Here is a 22,037-nt window from a genome sequence, read left to right as displayed (position 1 = left end):
AGGATGTCAAGATAAGGTAAGTTCTCATAAGAGAGAGTCTTTATTATTAAATTTCTCTGAAATTATTTTTATGTTAGTGTTTAAGAATAATGGTGTAAAATGTGATTGTGCATGGCAGGACAGAAAATATGTTCATCATACAAAAAGCAACATCTTTTTTAAAATTTTTATTTTTGTGTAGAACTGTAGTGTAGGCCAGAAGTAGGGGGGTTAAAAAGATTCACTGGAGACAGAATGGGGAGCAGAACAGGCAGACTAACTGAAAAACACTGCTGAGGGGAGCAGCGGGTGAGACAGGAGAGGTCTGCTGCGCCACGTGGGTCAGCTCCCTTGCCGGGGCTCAAACTCAGGCCATAGCAGTGATAGTGCTGAGATTTAACCCCTAGGCCATCAGGAGGCCACTTTTGAGCTAGACAGGTATATTCTGAAGTACTAGAACAGCCTGGATCATTACTTGTTTTTTCTCCCTTAGTGATTTTTTATCAAATCACCTACCTGGATTTTACACTTGGCCTCCACCAGCTGCAGTTTGGTTTGTGCCAATTCCAGCTCCATCTCCCTCAGCTGCTTCTTTAGTGAGTCTTTCTCATCGTCTGATTCAATTCCCTGGTCCTCTCTGCTTATGGCTGCTGGTTTCACAGTGCCTTCTTTGCTGAAGATGTCACTGCAGTGCTTACATGCCATCATTTTACCCTGAAATAATCAAAAGAGATCCAACATCAAGTGGTGTTTCAATGCACCAGTCACTTCCTGAGCAATGTGACTTGCTGCTTCCTCTCATCTGAGTCAGGGCCATTTCTAAAGATGGTTATTTTGCTTAGGCTGCAACCAAATGGTTACAGTCAGCACAAAGCTCAAGACAGGTCCTCCTTTCTCTTAAAGTATTTCTAGAGAGACCACGGGGATAAGAAGAATTCTAGCATGGCTTTGAAATATATTATAGAACTTTTATACCACCAAGATGCCAACATCCACATCATCTGCTCCACATCTGGGCACAACTGTGGGACTGGACACTGGCCTAACCCTCATTTCAGAAATGAAAAAACTTGAGATGTACAAAACTTACCTAAGGGTAGACCGAGAAGGTCACTGTGACTAACCTATATCTATCCTGTCAGCAAGTAATGATACATACTTCTGGTTCAGCAATAAGCAAAGATGATTGTTGTTCAAAGAAATAAGGTAATGCTGAATTCTGCTTGACTCGTGTGTTAAAGCATCCAGCAACTCTTTTCAAGACAACAGTGCTACTGTTTTCTTAAAATAACTCAAAAGATAGTTAAGAGGTAGAAGATACCATAGTATATTTTTATGTTGACTTTCTATTACAAGCAACTCAGTGTATCCATGGCCCCACTTCTGTGTCACAGAGCTCATCTCTACCATTGAGGCCTAAAAACTCTGGTGTCCTTTTTTGACTACTTTCTCTTGAATCCCACATTCAGATGGTGATTAAAGTCTTCCTGTGACACAGCCAGGTCCCGAATCTGAATTCCTAATTTACTTTCTCAGTCCCCATTAGTTTATTTTTTTATTTTTTAAATGGTATAGAGAATTTAATATTATTTTTGTATAGAAGAACTGGGGTATAGACCAGAGGTGTGGTGGAGGAGTGAGAGGATTCACCAGAGACAGAGTGGGGAGGAGAACAGGTGGATCTACTGAAATTAATTGTTAAGGGAACAGTAGGAGAGACAGAAGAGGTCTGCCGTGCCATATATGGATGAGTTCCCTGGCCAGGAATCAGACTCACATTATAGTGATGATAGTGCTAAGAATTAACCCTAGGCCACCAGGAAGGCCCTGATTTCATTTTTTTTAAGATTTATTTATTCGTACAGAACAGGGGTACAGGCCAGAGATGCGGAGGGTGAGAGGATTCACAAGAGACAGAACTGGGAGCAGAACAGGCATATCGACGAAGTACACTGCTGAGGGGAGCAGCGGGCGGGTCAGGAGAGGTCTGCCTCGCCATGTGGTCACCTCCGGGGCAGGCGGGGATCAAACTCATGCGGAAGTGGCTTAAGCTTCTTTATGCTGTGCTTTAACCGGCTGCACCACCAGAGAGGGTCCCCTGATTTAATTTTTTAACTCACCCATAGTTCACTCTTCAGATAACTGCCTGATTAATATTTGACACCTAAAAGATACTCTGTAACTCTCTTATGAGGATGTAATAATAATTGGGATAATATTGGCACAAAAACTAGTACCATTATATAGGTGGTGACTAATTAAAATGTTAAGTAGTGGCTTAGATGCAGTGAAAAGTAAGGTTGAAGTCAAAAAAGTAAGGGGAAATCGAAGAGGGATGGAAAGAATGGGTAGGCAAGTCATTTTGACAAAGTGAAAAATGCTAGAACTTAGCTGGTGGCTGTGGTGAGGGATAGACACACCTCACGGTATGAAGCAGTATTCCTGAAACTTAAGAGTATTACCAACCCGTGAAAATCAATAGAACTTTATTATTTTTTTTAAGTCCACAAAGCATTTAGTTGCTTTATGAGTTGAACTTCATAAAAATTAAATGAAAAATAAAGTGGTGGTTTTTTATTTGAGTCTCATCTTAAATGACCAAAAGTTTACCAAGCTGGGTAAGCATTGTTACTGGTTGACCCATACAAAGAAATAATCTTATGAGAAGAGGATGTTTCAAAAGCCTTTAGAGAACTGCAGGGCTTTTGAGATGATTCAAACACAGAAAGTGATGCAATGATGAAAGGATGAAGTGAGAAGAGTTATCGCGACTATGTTGAAAAGGCCCTTAGAGGTTATAAAATCCTGACTTTAAACCATAGAAAACTCATTTCCTCACTTCACCAAACCTGAGCTATGGACTGGAGTCAGAGTGAGGAGCTGGTGAAGCTGCCATCGGACAGACACGCCAAAGACTGAAGTGCAGTAGAGGCTACAGATTCCCACCCCCATCCACACAGCCCTTCCTTGCAACAGAATCCTGATATGCGTGGGCTGGCAATATCCCAGTTACAAAGATGCCATTTCCCCAAATCCTTTGAAACTAGGTGTATTCATAAAAGTAAGTTCTCATATGTAAGTGTGGGATGAAAGTTCTGAGAAACTACTTGGAATTCACCCATTTGGAGGGAGGCCCTAGTATTCACCTGTGGTCTAAAAGACTACCACTGACGTATATAGTGGATAGTGGATAGTGGAGACTCCAGTTGATAGATTTGACTTTCAGGTGGCCTTAAGGATATAGCTGACAATGGGGGTCACTAATAACTGATGAGCTTATATCACTGATGAAATCAAGGACCTTTCTCGTCCCAGACTTCCGTGACATGAGATAAACAACATATGTGCGTTTAAGTTGATTAAGCTATTTGGGGGTTCCTTCATGTGGCCAATTTAATTTTAAAATGACACACATATTGTCAAATTTACATTTGGTTATGCTCATTCTGATTTAAGTGCAAAGAATTAACTGGAGGGGCACAGTGATAGAAGAAGATTATTACAGTAGGGTGGAAAAATCAGAACTATTGCATCTTACCAAATAAGAGATGTAGAGGAAGTAGCGCTGGAAGAGGAGGGAGCATGGTGTAATGGCTAAGGGTCTTCAATTTAGAGTTTGACTCTGGATTCAAATCTCAGAACTACTTCTCATCAGGTATGTTACTTTGAGTAAATATTTAGTAGTTGTCAATCATGAATAGACTGTATTACAAATGAGTAATATGAAGACATAATAGTTTCTCAAGTTGCTCTGAAGGTTTAGTAGATAATACAAGTAAGAGCATACAGAAAGTATTTACTAGCTGCTATTCTTAATTCTAGTTCTAACAAGTTTAAATTTCTCTTCTTAAATATCAGTCTTTCATGAGATATCCTGCTCACCTATCCAGTATACCTCTCTATTCTTTACATGATAGTCGTATCAGTTCCCTGAATGAGATGCAAAATGCTCATTCCTATTCCTGGCTCTTCACTCTACTTCACTCTTTTCTCAGATTGTCCTGAAATCCTCCTAACTGAATGCTCTCTACCCTACTTTAGTGCAGCCTCCTCCACAGTATCATCTTTGATTCCTATAATTATGCTTTCTCTACAGTCTGTCAGTGTCTTACCACTCAGCACTTATACGCGTTTGAATTATTTTCTAAATATCTCACATGCAAATGTATGATATATCTCGCTTCTTCTGGATAATTCTAAGTTCTTTGTCATGGATAATTTAAGTAAAAAGAAGAATTCTAACAGTTGTGCATATAGTAGAACTGAGTGGTCAATAAAAATTCTTGCTTCATTTTTATTTCCAGAAAGATTTTAGTTCAGGATAGTTCATCCTTTTATTCCAGGACATCTGAAATGCGCAAAGAATGATAAAGGATGAGGATGAGGGACAAAGGTAGACCAGAAAGGAAGATAGGAATCCAGAACTTTAGCAGGTGTGGGGAAGGAACCACCAACTCTATAGTCACTATAACTCTACAGTCACTAGTGATACTCACACTGATGTTTTATAACATGAAATAAAGATACTTTTGGAATTCAAAGTAATTATAAGGATCATTTTCAGCTTATATGCCTCAAATTTCCAGGTTATGACTCATTAAAATATGTATCTATTGAACATCCCTGTGTGCCAAGCACTAAGTCAAGCACTTAAGATACATTACCTTATTGAATATTCAAAATGACATGATGAGGCAGGCAATATTACATCTATTTTACAGAATATAAAATTAAGGTGAAATAATTTAAGTTGTTGTATGCTAACGTGACTAGAAAGCACTTATTTACTAGTATTAATCCTAAATATTTTCAGAAACATTTATGTCATGTATCTGTATCACCAGACACAAGAGTTGACTGTGCCAAATTGTTTCTTAAGAAAACCAGTACATTTGTATTAATGTAATTTCTACAGTTGAAAAGCTTTTCAGCTGGATAAACAACTATGGTGTTTTACCACCAGGGGGCCTCATAGACTAAATGCAACAGGTCTTCATTAAAACCCAACCTCTAGAAAAAATGGTGGAAGAAGTCAGTTACCCAAAGCATGGTTCTCAGCTGAGTTCTATCCTGCCATGATGTTTCCTGTTCAAGAGAGCGATGGGGTGATGGGACGGTCGGGTCACCAACTAAAGCCACATCAAATTCAAGGAAATCATCTGGATGATAAACATTTTTACCATGGAGGCAAGACCAGGGACCTCCTGTGACAATGCTAAACTCCTACCACCTGCATCTGACAGCCCAGAACACCCATGGGAGTATAAACTTTGCTCTCAAGTAAGAGAATCACATCCCAATCAGAAGAGAGATACTGTTGTCCACAGTTCTCAAATCCTTTCAAGCAAGGTGTGTATATGTGCTGTGCACAAGCTGTCTTGCCTTCTCTGGGCATTAGCTTGTGTTGGGATCTTCCCACCGGGCAGGGAAGATTCCAAGACTATGCTCTGGATGGCTGCTATTGCAGGGCTATTTCACTCTTCCTCACCTTTACCACTTCCAGCTCCTCCTTGCTGGCTGCTTGCTGTTTCTCTAGTCTGGTACTTAACTGGGAACAGATCTATGGGGGAAAAAAGGATTTTTATTAGAAAATATACCATTGCTTACAATACATGCACATAATTGTTTATCAACTCTTATGTTACTCAAGCAGCTTTGATGCTCAAAGCAATTTTGCAAATGAGCAGCGCTGTCAGTCACTTTCGCAATGAGCAGCAGAGAGCACACTATGGCCTCAGTGCAAAGTATGTCTCAATCTTAGTAAACAGAGAAGCACCTGGGGTAGATTTGATGTCTTTCTCACTAGCCTTTGTGACTAGCTCCAGTGACTTCCTATCTTCACTTGGAATCGACCTCTAGAATCTTTATTGAGTAGCTACACTGTGCTGGGAATACTCTGAACCAGAAACTGTTTCTCTCCATGTGACAGAACCAACTCTGTTTTCAATGACAAAAGCTTCCTTAAGAAGTGGCAACAGGCCCCTCCCTGGTGGTGCAGAGGGTTAGAGCACAGCACTATTTAGTTATCTGCTGGCTGTGTGAGTTCAATCCCCTACCAGGGAGGTGACCTACATAGGGCAGCAGACCTCCCCTGTCTTACCCAATATTCCCCTTAGCAGTGTATTTCAGTCGATCTGCCTGTTCTGCTCCTTATCTGTGGTGAGTCCTCTCATGTCCCCCACCCTAAACTGGATACACCCCCAGTTCCTGTGTGCATAAATAAATCTTTAAGACAAAAAAAAAAAAATGACATGAACAGCTCTTTCTGCCACGTTGTCTATTTTAAACCTGCTCTTTAAATACACATACACACACACACAAAAAGTGGCAATGTATACAAAACAAAGTCAACATTAGCAGAAAATAATAAAGACTAAAACTTTTTTATCAAGTGGTTTGGCAAGGCCTCACTTGGAATGCCTAAAATATGGCTCTTCGGCTCTCTGGCATTGTGTCCTTCCTTTAGCAAATTCACAAATCTTTCCAAATGTCAGCATACTCATGATTTAAGAGTACAAAGTATGTAAAGGGCTTTGTATAGAAACTGGCCGGTACAGTAAGTGCTCATTGAAGAAGTTTCATTATTACTGATTCTGAAATAAAGTGCTAACAAATACTAAGGACAGGTAGAAGTGCTTTTAAAACCAAAAAAAAATTAAAAAAAAAAAAAAAACTGGAAGATCAAATCCCTTGAGTGATACAAGAATCTTTCTTTTTTGAAAAATAAAAGTTAGGGGATATCAAATTTTAAGTGCAATTTAGACCAAAAACAGTATTATTAAAACATACACTTAACAAAGTCCTTGCTACTCAAACAGTTCTATAGACCAGGGCCTGCTTGTTGGGTTTAGTGTCCAATTTTTCCAGATTCAAGCCTAGAAACAATTAACAGGACTGGATTGACTGATGTTAAAAAGTAATTTTGGCAAAACATACCTTCCTAATTTTGGCAAAACATATACCTTTTAAACCAAAAACTTCTGAAACAGAGCCAGTAATAGCCAATTCCAAATGAGGTTTGCATGTAGATTGCATTTTATGTCCTAATTATTTTCAAACAGATGGTTCTCATGCCTTTTACATTACCTAAAGTGCTTGCTAGATATTACAGAATAGTCTCAAGCACCCGTGACTTGAGAAATGAAAAAACTGCATTTGTAGTGGTGGCAAATTCCATAACAGGGTCCTCAATGTTTCTGTTTCTTGTGTGGTTACTATCTAACACACTTCTCTCAATTATTTAAATTCCAAATCTCAGTATCATCTTCAATGTCTAACAATAAAAATGACTATCCTCCTCTTCTCTATTTTCATTAACACTTATTTTAATTCAAGAATTAGCCTTAGCCATTCACTGCTCTGCATCCTGTATTTAGCTCTACTTGGCTCCACATTTCTCACTGGTATGAGTGCTGACAATATATCCATGATCACACAAGCTCCTTTTCTGCTCAAATATTCTTACAGCTTACAGAATAAAACCCAAACACCTCATTCTATCCCTGGTCACCTTCCCTGAACTGGGCCTGACTCATCTTTGCTTCTCTTCTGAACATGAAACTCTTGCCAAGCAAAATGATCTCTGTCTGCTAATCTACCTCTGTGCCTTTGCACATACTAGTTCCCCTTTCATAATTTCCCTCCTCTCTTTATCTCAAATACCCAAATCCCATGTAGTCTTTGAAACACAGCTCAAACATCATTTCCCTTTCTCATTTCCCATGTAAGTTCCCTTTCCTCTGATTTATGGCATATATCACACTCATTAGAAGATCAGCTTATAAAAGAGAAAAATTTCATTAATTTACGTTTATCCCTCCAAAGTATCAAGTCTCACATATAAACAATAAATAGTAATCACAAAAAGAGTAAGACAACTTTGAAGTCTTACTTGTTTTTTTTTTAAAAAGATTTATTTATTTATGCAAACAAGAACTGGAGTACAGGCCAGAGGTGCAGGGGGTGAGAGACAGAGTGGGGAACAGAACAGGCAGATCTACTGAAATATTCTGCTGTGGGCCAGACAGGAGAGGTCGGTTGCTGCCATGTGGGTCACCTCCCTGTCTGGGGACCGAAATCATACTGCATGGCTTCCTAGAGCACCACCAGGGAGGCCCCTGAAAAACTTACTTTTAAGCAGTCTTCCATAAAGACAGGAATCCTTATGGGAAAAAGTTCATAATATACACAATGAACTAGTTCCAAAAATGACATAAGAAAATTGACATTGTTATTTACACAATGACAAAGCATACTAGTGTATGATAGTGATATTTCAAGATGGCAAGATTAAGAGAGGTTTGTTTCTTTCTGTATCTGGTTTTCCATAAGGAACATAACTTTCATTTATAAACAGAAAAAGGCATTTAAAATAAGCAAACATCAGTTTTCCACCTCCTCCATGAGGCATAAAACCCCATGAAAACTCTTAGGTATACACACCTTGACTAATTCTGGAAACCAGAAACTTCACCAGTCCGTTAGTAGTCTCTAGCAACAACAGAAACTACTGGAGCCAGTGGGAGGGTTTCCTGGGACCATCCTGGATGGTGGGACCAGACATCCTCTAAGAGAGCAAGCTCTCACTTAAAGGAACATTTTCAGGCTCACACTAGAAGATCCCTGATTGTGCTGGGTCAGGCCACAGAACCATGTGGGAAAAGAGCACCCACATTCTGGGATGTGACAGCAAAGGACACATTAGCTCTTGGCATTTAATATAATCACGAAACTTCAGTCCTTGGCAGAGAGGCAAATGTTTCTAGTGTGATAGGCTGAAAATTAGCTTCTGAGTAGGGCAGAAACAGGGTCCTAATGGTGATACAGTTTTCTGTTCCTCTAAATCTACCAAACAGTATAAACAACAGCAGATTGTTTTGCTCAATTAAACCTCCAATGTTATGCTATCTATTTCAGAGGAGAAAGGAAGCTACCAAATTTAATAAATGCAGTACAGTCACTGTTCTGAAAATCCTAAGAGAAACCACAGTGGCCATTACCTGTTTATACTCAGCAATAATAGCCGTCGTCTTCTTTATTTCATATTCTGCCTTCTCTAGCTGTTTCCTGAAGACTTCTTTTAGCTAGGAATGTTGAGAACGAGAAACAAAATTTTAATCTTAACAAATTTCCACAAGCCTCTATATTTAAATTTGCTTGATTCATAATTATACAACAATGTTAAAACCAATAGCTACACATTTTCCTCACTGAAGCTGCATTCTAACCATTTGAAAAACTTAATCACCTCCAGAGTTACAAAAATCTCCCTTTCTCTCCTGCAATATATAAAACATATGAGTGATCCTATTATAAGATTGCTGATACTTACTTTACACATATATTGTAAATAGGTGGCCATTTGGACATTTGTCTTCATTCTTTATGAGAGTCTAAAGCCACTGAAGCAACAACACATGCACCCTTAATCCTATATTACAAATTAAGGAAAAAAGCATTTCAGGCTTTTCTATTCGTTGTCCTCTACTATCACTGCTGCTTGCTCTCTGGAGGCTTTGGGGACTGGGTCAGAAAAGGATCTTGAGATTAGGAGATTCCAGGACTAAAGAAACAGTCACATTGGAAGGATCTATTGTCACAAGATTACTAAATTGTGAATGCTAAATGTAAATCACAGTTAATCCTGTGGTTCTGCAGTTCTAGAGTCAGGCATATGGGAAAGTTATGGCAGTGAAAAGCTTAGGTGCCACCAGATAACAAAAGAAATGCTTTCACCTCTTCCAAGATGTTGGCTTAAAAACAACTTTGGCTAAATTTTAAGCAAATGATCAGAATAAATAAATGAAAATTGCATTGCAACATCCCAAATTAAGAACAAGGTATACTGTACTTGTAAATTCACAAATTTATCACGACTTAAAACTGGACTTCTTATCATTAGAAGACTTATTTTCTTCAAAAACAATCTGTAGGTTATACTGATTCAAAATTACTTGTCTGTCTGTCTCTTAGTTGTCGGTCTTAGTAGTAGTATCTGTCTCACATGTGATGTGAGAACATCCACCACAGCCTTCTTCCCTCATGTGATAAGGTCCTACTGACTTCAGAACAGACTTAGTGATTTAATTTCTGTAAGCCATAGTTTCCTCATCTGACAAGTGAAGAGAATTCCTAACAAGAATAGATTAGTGATAATGACATATGGGAAGACAAAAAAAACCCAAAAACCATCTGTTAATAGCTTTATTATTTGCCCTAAAGTACTGAAGCAGCCAAAATAAAGAGGTAAAGAAAAAATCAAAACCCATGAGACTTAGATCGAACTGGGTAATCAGCCCCTGAAAAACTAAATACATTTAAAAAAGAAAAACAATAATTCTTAATTAAAAGTAAATGCTAAGAACCACTTTATTATTTTCCAACTTGAAAAAAAATCATGGAATTTTTTTTTTTTTTTATAAATCCTGGAAGGTGTTAAATGACACATCCCTTCATTAGTAACTTTACTGGAACTTTTTCTGGTTGCTTGGATATAGGTCTCTGAAATGCTTTGTGTTCTGTTTTATATTTAGTATTATTGATGTCTCAGAATGAAACTCATTAAAATAAATGAGTTAATCATGTCTGGCTGGGACTGACAGAGATGGAGAACATTGGTGAAACAGCCTGTTCTTCCTTAGGGAAGCTAGAAGCTTCAACTCCTTCAGCTGGGAGGGCTCCCCATCTTGTATCCGGTATCCTTTTGTAATGGTCCTGTCTTCCAGCTGATTAGCAGAACATAGGGTGGTAACTTCAAGGCTGATTCCCAAAGAGTTTCTTTTATTTTTTTATTCAAGGCTGGTTCCCAAACGGTTTCTTATTCCCCAGGGAATAAGGTTTGAGAACTCTGTCAGAAAAACTGGTGCTTATCCTTCAAAGACACAAATACAAATCAGGAAAATTGAGTGTGACTGATTGAGGCAACTCCCAGCAGAGATCTCTGAGGCGTGCAGCTTAATGACCTCAGAAACCACTAGAAGTCAATTATCTTAGAGATATGAGATTAAATTTTCAGATTTGTAAAGCTCTTGAATCATAATCCAAGTTACTAAACTCAGAGAAAAGTTAAAACTCTTGCTAGACAAATTAGTAAAGGCAAATTCCTGAAAGCTGTTCAGGGTAGAAATGTTGCCTCCTCTTCTAACACCCTTGAAAAGAAATATTGAGACTCTATCTTACTTACATTTATTGCTTCAGTATCACCCTGGATTTAGAATAGATTTAATTCCACTTCTTGGGGGCCGTATTAATGCTATCCCAAGACACCTCAGAGGAGCCCACACTGGCTCTTTACCTGGGCAGTCTCCTCCTCTTGTTTCCTCTTTTCTTCTTCAGTCTCCACTAGCCTCTGTTTGGTCAAGAGGAGCTCCTTATTCAACACATCTGCCTTGTCTTCTGCCTGCAAACCAGAGTGTCACAATTACAAAAAAGGCAAAGAAAGTGTGTTTATACTGTCTTGAAACCTAATCTCTAGTTATTATTGTTTCAACATGACCATGATCCATTCTTTTCCCTGTTCACTGAGCCTGGGGAGTGCTGCTTTCACTGAATGCCAATTAAGAACCAGAGCCATGTAACATATTATCTCTATTCCTCACAATGGCAGTTATTTTACCAATGACCACAGCATAGTTTAGAAAGATTAAATAACTTGACGGGGGTGCCCACTTATATCAGAGACATGATCTGAATGGCATCTGAGTCCAGAGTCTTTCGATATGCTTCACTCACATTCTCAGATGTCCCAATAGCATCCCCAGAGTCTCTAGATGGATGGGAGGAAGGGGTGGAGCCTCAGAAGAAGCTTTTAACTGGTAGTGCAAGACATTGATTTAAAGAGGACCAGTACACAGGTACCCACGGGCTATCACTAGGTGAGAAATTCTAAGATGAGCTGAGGTAAACAAGACTCACAATATTACTCATACAGGGCCATGGGGATAGGAAGGAGTAATTAAGACCAAAACCCACAACAGAAATGGCTATGAGGAAACCAAAGGAAACTGTAGGAATCCAAACAGAAAGGAGCAAGAAGAGCTGATAGAAAGTACTCTGGTCTTAATTTGGAAATAGAGTAAAAATTAACTATAGTGTGTATATTTAATTTAGTTAAAACATATCTCTTTTATATTCCAAGGTTCTTAACCTCAAACTTTTACATCTCAGCTCAATTTCATATCTGCAGTGAAGTGTGTCCTAAGTCCTGCCTTACTCACTCCTGTCTCAAATAGATCCTTGTTTAAATTTCTCATCTCTCCCTTGAAGACACTAAGGGCAACCAGTCATGACAAATTACACGTGCGATCTATATGTCTTGCCCACTAGGTTTCAGGCTTTGAGAGGCAGGAATCAGGTTTGGTTGGCTGATCACTGTGTCCCCAGCACTAAGCACAGTACCAGGCACGGAGTAGGTGCTCCATGAGTATTTGGTGAATGGATGGACATGGTTCTCCAAGTAGCTGCAAAGCACATTGTGTGGGGGTGGCAGAGGGCCACAGGATGAGTTCAGCAGGGAAAACCACAGATGCAGGGGAGAGGCAGCTATTTGAAGGCGCTCTCCCCGGCTGACAGCAGCAAAACATTATCCAGGCAATCATCCTAACTGGCCAGGTGGCCTTCTGCCTGGGTACTGCTATATCCCTTGCATGTCCAGATGGCCCGGCCAGCACAGTCTGCTGGGTGCTGGCAGGGAATTGACTCTCCAGCTTCCCTGCTCTCACTGTCTATGGTTCCTGATGTCCCTGATCTCAGGGGTTATAGCTGTGTTCTCAGGTTGTTTGGAAATGCTAGTTAAGGAGAAAAAGCCCCCTTTAAAGACTCTAAAACTTGTTCTGATACATTAAACTGGGGGGAGGATGGACACAGCAAAAAAACATAAAATTAGAGGTGGGTAAGGTGTCTACTGTAGATAATGCAAAACTGCAAATTCTAGAATTGCAAGCCACTAAAGTTACCCCAAAGCAGGGAGAGGCCCCCCTGAATAAGCACAGAGCCACAAATACCAGTAATATCTGTGTTCTCAAAAATCAGACCAAATTCTTCTCCTGTAAATGAAGCCCATTGGACCAAGTGATCCCCACAATCTCTGAGACAACCCTGCTAATAAGGAAGACTGCAACTGAACCTCCTTTTACAGTACCCCCAGTAATTTCCATGGTATGTTTATAAGACACAATTTGACATATTAAAATAATTAAATTCTAAGTGTGGTTTTTTGAAGAAACCTAAACTTTAGCCCTGCGTCAACTTTCAGAGTCAGTACTATGCTTGATATTCAGTATCAAGCTTTTTAAGTACAGCATACCTAGCCACCTTGTAGTGATGAAAAGAGCTATTGTTCATGCATTTTCTGCTATACATTCCTCACCAGGTAAAGGTAAGGCAACCTCACTGAACTGTGTTGTAATCACATTTGACTCTGCATCACAATTGTTGAGGGTCCATAGTGAAGCACTCCTAGAGTTTCCCAGGAAGTTTCATGCAGAATTTCTCCTCTATATGAACTAGTGAAGTAGGAGTAATAGATTCTCCTGTTCAGAAAAGGACCAGGTCGGAAGTAACTTGATTCTCCTTGGATCACTGTACAGCCAACCTCTATATTTCACTTGAGTAGAAATCATCTTTAATGTTAAATGAATCTTTAGGAATGCAATACTGAACTTTTTAGATACTCAAATTCTCTAAACCCAAACAACAAAAAACCTTCCACATAATTTGACTGCAAGACTGAGTGGACCACTGGCATTTTTTAATTTGCCAGCATCTCAGAATATGCCTTATTGATATTGAAACTTCTAAATGCTGCCTAAAGCTTTTATGAGGTGTGTGTATATGTATGTGTGTGTGTATATATATATATATATATATTTATTTATATGAGAAGAATGCATGGAAATAAGTGATTCAAGCACAATCGTCCAGTAATTTAATCAAGAGGCTCAGCTCTAACATCAGGGATGATATTAATTGTTCTTTCAGAAAAGATCTCAAAGACGAGGCCAATTAAAATAAGACACAACAAAAACAAAAGAATCTATCACTTAATACATAAGCTTCTGGTCTAGCACAGAACTTGTCACAGATTGAGGGAGCTAGGAAGGCCTTTTGTGGGAGGACTAATTGTGTAATTGTGCCTGTTCCCCCCCCCCCCCGCCCCCATTCCTTGGGAACATGAAAGGTAAGGAATAGCATGAGAGCAGGTAGCAACAAAAAGGAAGTGGAGATGTAACTCTTCTAGTTCAGGAATGTGAGGGAGGGTAAGCTGTCACAATAGAAGGCTCTGTTAGAGAGAAAAAGTTAGAGCCTTTGGTGCCCAGGAAGCCCAAAGCCAGCACAAGAATCTCCAGGGTAAGGAAACACTTTTCTTTAAAAGTACTTACTACCAAGTAAATGTGTGTTTGCTTTCATGTTGTCTCAAATGCAATGTGCTTTTGGGTTTGTTTAATGTTTGCCAAAGTTTTGGTGTGCTTAAGAGATGTGATTTGATAAACTGTAAATGGACCTAACTGGGCAAACTGGGCAGACAGTACTTTGAGGCCAACAACACCCCTTCTGAAAAACTGGAGGGACAGGAAGCTGAATCAACATGGACTGTGTTTAAATAGGCAAATAAATCCCATGGACAGAGAATACAAAATCAGTTGGTAGGGGAAGAGATGCACGAACTCCCCATTTAATTTTTTATCTACTGAAAAGACACTTCAAAGAGAGAGAAAGCGGTAAGACAGGAAAAGAGAAGGAAAATATAGAAGAATTCTTTCATTGGGGACAAACTCATGATCCAGATGAGGTCCCTAGATAGTTAATAAGCAATTATTTTAGGAGCACCCATAAGCAGTTACCCCACACTGAACCACAAATGGACTTTCTTGGTGATGAAACAATTAAAAAAATTTTTCTGATTATTAAGATGTTCTAATGAATATTATTACTTAAAGGGAAGCTAAATAAGTTAAGGTCATCTTATAAAAGTAAATATTTGGGCCCTCCCTGGTGGCGCAGCGGGTTAAAGCACAGCACTGAGAATCTGAAGCCACTTCCTCATGAGTTCGATTCCCGCCTGCAGCCTGCCCCCGGAGGAGACCACATGGCGAGGCAGACCTCTCCTGGCCCGCCCGCTGCTTCCCTCAGCAGTGTACTTCGTAGATCTGCCTATTCTGCTCCCCACTCTGTCTCTGGTGAAGCCTCTCACCGCCCCTGAGCCTCTGGCCTGTACCCCAGTTCTGTATGCACAAATAAATAAATAAATCTTTAAAAAAAAATGTAAATATTTGGACAAAAAATATAAAGAGAAATATAAGAAATAGGTTTACACTTAGTAACTTTATTACCCAGCGATATCTAGTAGTTACATTCTGACCTATTTTCTAGCAGGGATTTCCACTGTTATTACTGAGTTATACCATACAAGCCAGGCCTATTACAATTTAGGTACTAACAATACACACAAACTTCTTATTATTATTTTAAAATAATATTTTATTTTTACATCATTTTGTGCCTTTTCCCATCTCAGTTGTAATCTACGTGGGCTTCCCATAATCAAATCACCCATGTGCCATCACCATAGTCCAGTGCATTTCCCTGCCCGGACACTTTTTGATCCCATTCCCCACTCCACCCCCATAAAATGTCTCTAGTATATAGCTGTTCTACTTATTGTTGTTTTCTTGCCTGGTCCATTATACTCCTGCTATGAGGGAAACCATCCGATATTTTTCCTTTTCTTTCTGGCTTATTTCACTAAGCATGATCTTTTCCAGCTCCATCCATATTGCTGCAAAAGGCATGTGTTTATTTGATTGTTGAGTAATACTCCATTGCGTATATGTGCAACATCTTTTTAATCCAGTCATCCACTTTTGGGCATTTGGGTTATTTCCATGTCTTTCTAATTGTAAATAAAGCAGCAATAAACATGGGGGTGCAGGTATCTTTTTGAATCAGTGTTTTTGTGTCTTTTGGGTAGATACCTAGGAGTGGGATTGCTGGGCCATATGGAAGCTCCATTTTTAGCAATCAAATAAACTTATTATTTAAAAAAATTGTGTCATTGTATCCCATTTTTTTTTAAAGATTTATTTGTACATACAGAACTGGGGTACAGGCCAGAGGCTGAGGGGTGGTGAGAGGCTTCACCAGAGACAGAGTTGGGAGCAGAACAGGCAGATTGAGGAAGTACACTGCTAAGGGGAGCAGTGGGCCGGCCAGGAGAGGTCTGCCTCGCCATGTGGTCACCTCCCGGGTGGGCGGGGATCGAACTCATGCGGAAGTGGCTTCAGCTTCTCAGTGCTGTGCTTTAACCCGCTGCGCCACCAGGGAGGGCCCATTGTATCCCGTTTTTTATAAAGTACTCAAAAAGCCATTTTACAGATATACTCCATTATTTCTACTTTTTATTCTTTTAAGTAATACTGCAGTAAACACTGTTGCTTTGTCATGCATATTTTACTAAATCTCTGTTTTAGGATAGGTTTCCAAGTCTGAAACTGTATATGTCAGTTTCTTCATTTATAAGATAGAGGATTAAAATAAAATAATAATCTATTCCTAATGGAGTCATTAGGAAGATTAAATGAAATAATGCTTCTAAATTATTATTGTGCTTGTGCATAGTAGGCACAAGTAAATATTTCACTATTTTTTGAAGGCTTAGATGTATATATACTACCAAATATTTCCCCCACACAACTTTCAATTTATAGTTCTCTAGCTTATTTTACTATATCCCCACAGTTAAAACTGCTTAAAATTATTTTCCCTGGCCCTCTCTGGTGGCGCAGCTGGTTAAAGCACTGCACTAAGAAGCTTAAGCCACTTCCTCATGAGTTCTCCGCCTGTCCCGGAGGAGGTCCACATGGTGTGGCAGACCTCTCCTGACCTGCCCGCTGCTCCCCTCAGCAGTGTACTTCGTCATCTGCCTGTTCTGCTCCCCACTCTTGTCTATGGTGAATCCTCTCATCCACCACACCTCTGGCCTGTACCTCAGTTCCTTATGCATAAATAAATAAATCTTAAAAAAAAAAAAAACTGGCAAAGTTAGGCATGAATCAAGGCTGTCTGGAAAGCTAAAAATCCAGCATCCATTATGGTGCTGACTCACCATTATAGTCTCATTAATACAAAAATGTAACAGCTGAGGTCAGGCTGGGTGTGGCTGGAAGGCATGGGTTCCCCTCTGGTTCCTCAGTTCTGGTCACACATTTTTCATATCATATCTAACAACTTCCACACAGGCTGGCTGAAATGGGATGTGGTTAAAAGTCCACCCCTCCAAAGGTTGCTTTTTCTGTTTTCGTCATCCTATGTCCAGCATCAGCTTTTGTTGTGCTTTCAAGTTCTTCTTAGAGTTAACTCCTTGAGAGGACTCCATGCCATGGTGAGCTGTTTTCCTGTTAAGGAAAACAGTTCTCATTTCCCCTCTCAGTGTGGTTAAAACTTCTGAAGTGCAAAATTAGCTGTCTGTATGGAAAAAAATTGTGTCACTGACCACTTTTAGTCATCCTTCACTTTTAAACAGACTAGCAGATTTTCACTATTAATGGATTTATATTTTAAATACTGTCTATACATAGAGGTTTTTTTTTTTTACTTATTCAACTAACTGTTTTACTTAGACTAAGACTCAATTTTTCTGAGCCTGCACCATCTGCTGAGAATATTCCCTTTTTAAAAATGAGAAAAATAGTGATACTTTTAAATCTGCATGAGACTCCTTCCATATTGCAATTATCTCTAAAAACACTAGCAATAGAAAACAGGAAGTCCTCCAGTGTCAGTAATGCTGGCAAGTATGAGGGAAGTTAAACAATTTAAAGTCCTCCTAGCAACAGCTAATGTTTACTGAACACGTATGATTGTAGAGCTCTACCTTACTAACTTCTTACACTGTCCCTATGAGGTAGACACTTTTTAAAACCTACAATGAGGTTAAGAGCTGCCCAGGGACACGTGGTTAATAAGTGAAGGCAGGATTTACTCACAGACAGTCCACTGGCTGTTAGCCATTAGGCTAGATGCCTGTCACTCCAACAATATACATATCTTAATGGAGATACTTCATATAAAACCTTCACATTTATTGTAGAAGAGGGTTCTTTTTGAAACAAAAGGTCCACCAATTTTAGATGCCACTAGTATACTCTTGCAGAAATTATGCGGGCAGTTCTTGGTTTAGGAAAAGTACAGATGAAAAGAAGAGATACCAGAGTTTAGAAGTTGAAAAAAACAAAGTATGTCACACAAGCTGTTTGGAAATGACCCAGACCATGCTCACATTTTCCATTCTCTCCAATTAACACAAGCAGTTCCTTTCCTCCCACCTCCCAACCCTCGTCTTTCACCAAGTAGCTCACTCAAGTGTCAAGTACAGAGCCCAGCAGGGCTGTAGCAAGACCAACTTGGTTCCTGTCCTTGGGAAGGTCATCATAGCTTTATTCTACCCAGCAAATGACAGGTTTACCTGGTCCAAGTCATTCCGTAGAGCAATTTTGCTGGTTACCAGCTCATGGGCAAGATCATCATTCTCTTGCTCCAACCTCATGCTGGCTTCCTGTAATCTCCGGTTCTCCCTCTACAGAAAAAGAGCAAGAGGCAGAGGTGGGCATTAGTGCCTGGAATGCTATCGGAAATAAATGGAACTGGTGAGGGAACACAAGCAGCAACGACAAAGTGAACTTCTGAAGGTGTAAAAAAGAAGGCGCAGTGGCACAGGAAGGCAGGATTGCTGTCTGGAAACAACAGTGAGTTAAGCTAGCATGCGGATGCAAACCTCTACCTTGAGAAACGTACAATTGTCCCTTAAACACTCCAGACAGGGCTTCATTATAAAAAACTGTGCCACAAAAAGCAAACTTTTCAAACATAGCCCCCACTCTTGTGGGTTTTCATATATTTTCATGTTGAAAAGACACAGAGAATTCTGTTTGAAATATGTACAATAATACCACCCTTGACCTCAAGGGAAATGACAAGAAACAGTAGGGTTGAAGTGGGGTAACCACTAGACGTTCTTCAAATTGTTCTTCCAATCTTAAGGCTTGAGTTAACTGGGTATATTTTTAAGAACACTAAATCAGGGTTTATGACATGGCTATGAGTTGACCTTTTAATTCTTTGGGTAAATATATTTCACTTTTCTGAACATCAATATTTGTATAACAATATGGTACTTATGACAATGTCTCTATGTATTATGTTTTTCTTTAAAGTTCAGCTTAAAAGATACTGAGGCAATCTGGCCTGTACCCTAGTTCTGTATGCATAAATAAATAAATCTTCTAAAAAAAAAAGATACTGAGGCAAAATGAATTACCATTTGTTATTTCCCCCTTGAACATCCAGGGAAAATCTAAAACAAGGTGTCTTAAAGTTCTAAGAATCATGTCACTAATTCTTATGCGGCAAGGTCTCTCTTTTAAGTTGCCATTAGGAACTGTGGGTGCATTATCTATTTTCACAACAATAACTTAATATCTTTCTTCCAAAGTATCAAAAGTGCTTTCTTTGCTACTATTAGGAGAATCAAGAGAGCTGACAGGAAAGACTTCAATGTGCTGAGACCTTCCTGTTTGTCAGACTTATACTCCTAATAGTGTTTTCTGCAAGGATGGCAAAAACTCAAAGCAGGGCTGTCTGACCAGAAAATAAATCTTTGCCCTGGAAGGGAGTATATTATAGCATGTAACACTAGGGTGATGAGAGTTTGCTTTTCATTGGAACCTGGGATTCGTTATATGAAAATAATGTCTTTCTTTTCATTTTAAAAAGAGGGGCTGGCAGAGAAACTAAAGGACCAACTCGTGCTTTTTTTTTTGTTGTTGTTTAAAACATAAGCAGCCAATAGGATTTGTGTCTTCTTTTGGAAAAGCTAGCCTGGGAGAGCTGGGGAATGTGAAAACATTTTTGATAAACATACCTACTAAAAAAAAATAAAAACAACCCCAAATCAGTTAAATACTTTAACTTCATGATAGAATTCCATGCAAATGAAAATATAGGTAGAAAAAATATCTAATGACAGAATATGCTTAAACTACCTTGTAGAAAAAAATAACTAAAAGATTCCATTTCTATAACAATATAACCAATATTATAGTGGAGTATTTTTGCTGTCTTTGGGCTTTTAAAATGTTTCCAAGTTTTCTAGAATGAATATTTAAACACATATTTTTAAAATTGTTTAAAAAATGAAATTCAGAATTTCAGTGTCTCCTGGAAGGATGAAATGACAAAATGAGAATTTAAATCTATTTCTCCTGTTGCCTCCTTGCTACCTAAACCATGTGGACTCTTCCTTTGTGATCAACATACATGTAACCTCTTTAAAAGCCTTGCCAAGAAGGAACTCTTTACCAAGGTAATCTTGAAATGACAGTGGGCATACTCATAGAAAGGAGAACTGTACCTATCAAATTGTTTCTTCTGTCTACAGAAATCCTGTCCTCCCACAGAAGCATAATAAAAACAGACTAAAATATTTTAAAAGCCAGGTTGTCTACGTCAAATATTTTAATCTTTGCTGAAAAAAAAAAATCCAAATTCTAGCAGTGGCTGAGGGTTAGTTTTCATTCTGGCACAAACACTATTAGCTCTGTTTGTAGAAACAACCTATTAACTTTCTGAGAAGTTAATTTTTTAAAAAATGTTTCCCAAACTTTTCCAACAAATGTCCTCCTTGCTGGGAAGGGGTGGTGATACCCATATCATTTCATCACAACATATTTGACAACAAAAACTACATAAGCAGGGAAGAGATTTTTCTCATTTGAGGGGATACCTTTAAAAAGAGACTGTGATAAGACTACGCCATTACCTACTCCTGAGTTAAATGTCCTATTCAACCTGAAATTGTACTCAAAGGACTTTGAGGTACACAAAGCTCCCTCAACTACTTACATCATGTTAATTTGGCACAAGTGAAAATGCTGCAACTACTGTGTTTCAGGTTACAGAGACTTATGCTTAGAAATGCTTATAGGCTCCAGGTAACATCATTCAGTGTTCAAGGAAACATTGTTCAAAGTAATTCTAAAAACACACCAGGTAGCTACTCCATTATTAATTAGAGATAAGTACCTGCTGGGTTATATAAGAGATGACAACTCAGCTGAAATTTGAACAGCAGCTTCCCATTACCTTGGCTGTTGCTGAAACTACAACTTTCATTATAGAGGTTAGGTAACAGGGTAGGGGATGGAGAGGGGAAAGACTTGTCAGAAATTCTGAAGGCCTGAAGGTCCCTTCAAAAGCAAAACAGACTAAGGGCCACGCCTCCTGGCTTTTGCTTTAGCAAGAAGCTTCAGTTCAGTGTCTGCAAAGCAAGCAACACAGTGGAAAGTGTAAGATTCCTGCTCTGCACTCACAGACATGTGGAAAACAAGTAATGAGTCAAAAAATGCAGTATCATCCTCCAAAGTAAGAACCTGGGGGCAGCAAGGTGTCCTGAGGAGTCCTCCAGTGTCACCAAGTGCTACAGTGAGACACTGAAAGAGATCACCTATATAGAACTTGTTCACACTTACCAAGGGCTACAGCGAAATTGTTACTTGGCTGCTTTTCTAGCCTTTTCCAAGGAGCCAAACTGTTTTCAGAACTAAGTGATCAAGAAAAGTGTGCCTTTATACTAAAATGAGGATGAAAGCTTCATTTTGATGGGTGTGGGAAAGTCAGAAACCTTGGTTCATTTTAAAATTCTGGCAAAGAGTGGCCACCCATGAGAGCTGTGCAGTCAGCTCCATTAACTTCAGCCAGTCCTGATATTCACACACCATCAGTTTGCATAAACAGTGTGCTGAGCCTGTGGACAAGATAGACACAATTGCTTCCCTTTCAGAATAGACTATAGGAGACAATGCTTATATAACCCTTAAACTCACAGCACACTTTGAACCATCTTCCATCTCACACAATTGACATCATCTGAACAAAAAGCACACAGCAACTTTCCATTAGTTCCCGCCCCTCTTGCATAGGAGATCAGAGTAGGGAAGGTTGGGTTAGTAACTTTTGGGAGGAGGATACTGCATTTTTCAGAGACAGACGCTGATGATACAGACATA

General features: G+C 39.2%; 1 protein-coding gene across 3 annotated transcripts in view; it reads right to left on the bottom strand.

The window, feature by feature from the left end:
- RABGAP1L (RAB GTPase activating protein 1-like) overlaps positions 1–22,037 on the bottom strand; it is a 521,731-nt gene that overhangs the window by 5,792 nt on the left and 493,902 nt on the right. For all 3 annotated transcript variants that reach the window (XM_004688498.2, XM_012729024.1, XM_004688501.2), the window contains 5 exons: positions 18,440–18,550; positions 11,273–11,377; positions 8,979–9,062; positions 5,468–5,539; positions 496–693 (listed from right to left, as the gene is read on the bottom strand). In XM_004688498.2, the coding sequence (XP_004688555.1) occupies positions 496–693; positions 5,468–5,539; positions 8,979–9,062; positions 11,273–11,377; positions 18,440–18,550 (570 nt within the window). The remainder of the gene's footprint in view (positions 1–495; positions 694–5,467; positions 5,540–8,978; positions 9,063–11,272; positions 11,378–18,439; positions 18,551–22,037) is intronic.

The sequence above is a fragment of the Condylura cristata genome, unplaced genomic scaffold, assembly GCF_000260355.1.
Source record: "Condylura cristata isolate star-nosed mole 26May11 unplaced genomic scaffold, ConCri1.0 scaffold00024, whole genome shotgun sequence".
NCBI classification, from domain to species: Eukaryota; Metazoa; Chordata; class Mammalia; order Eulipotyphla; family Talpidae; genus Condylura; species Condylura cristata.
Note: the sequence above shows the minus strand (reverse complement) of the source record. Positions and strands in the feature narration are given on the sequence as shown.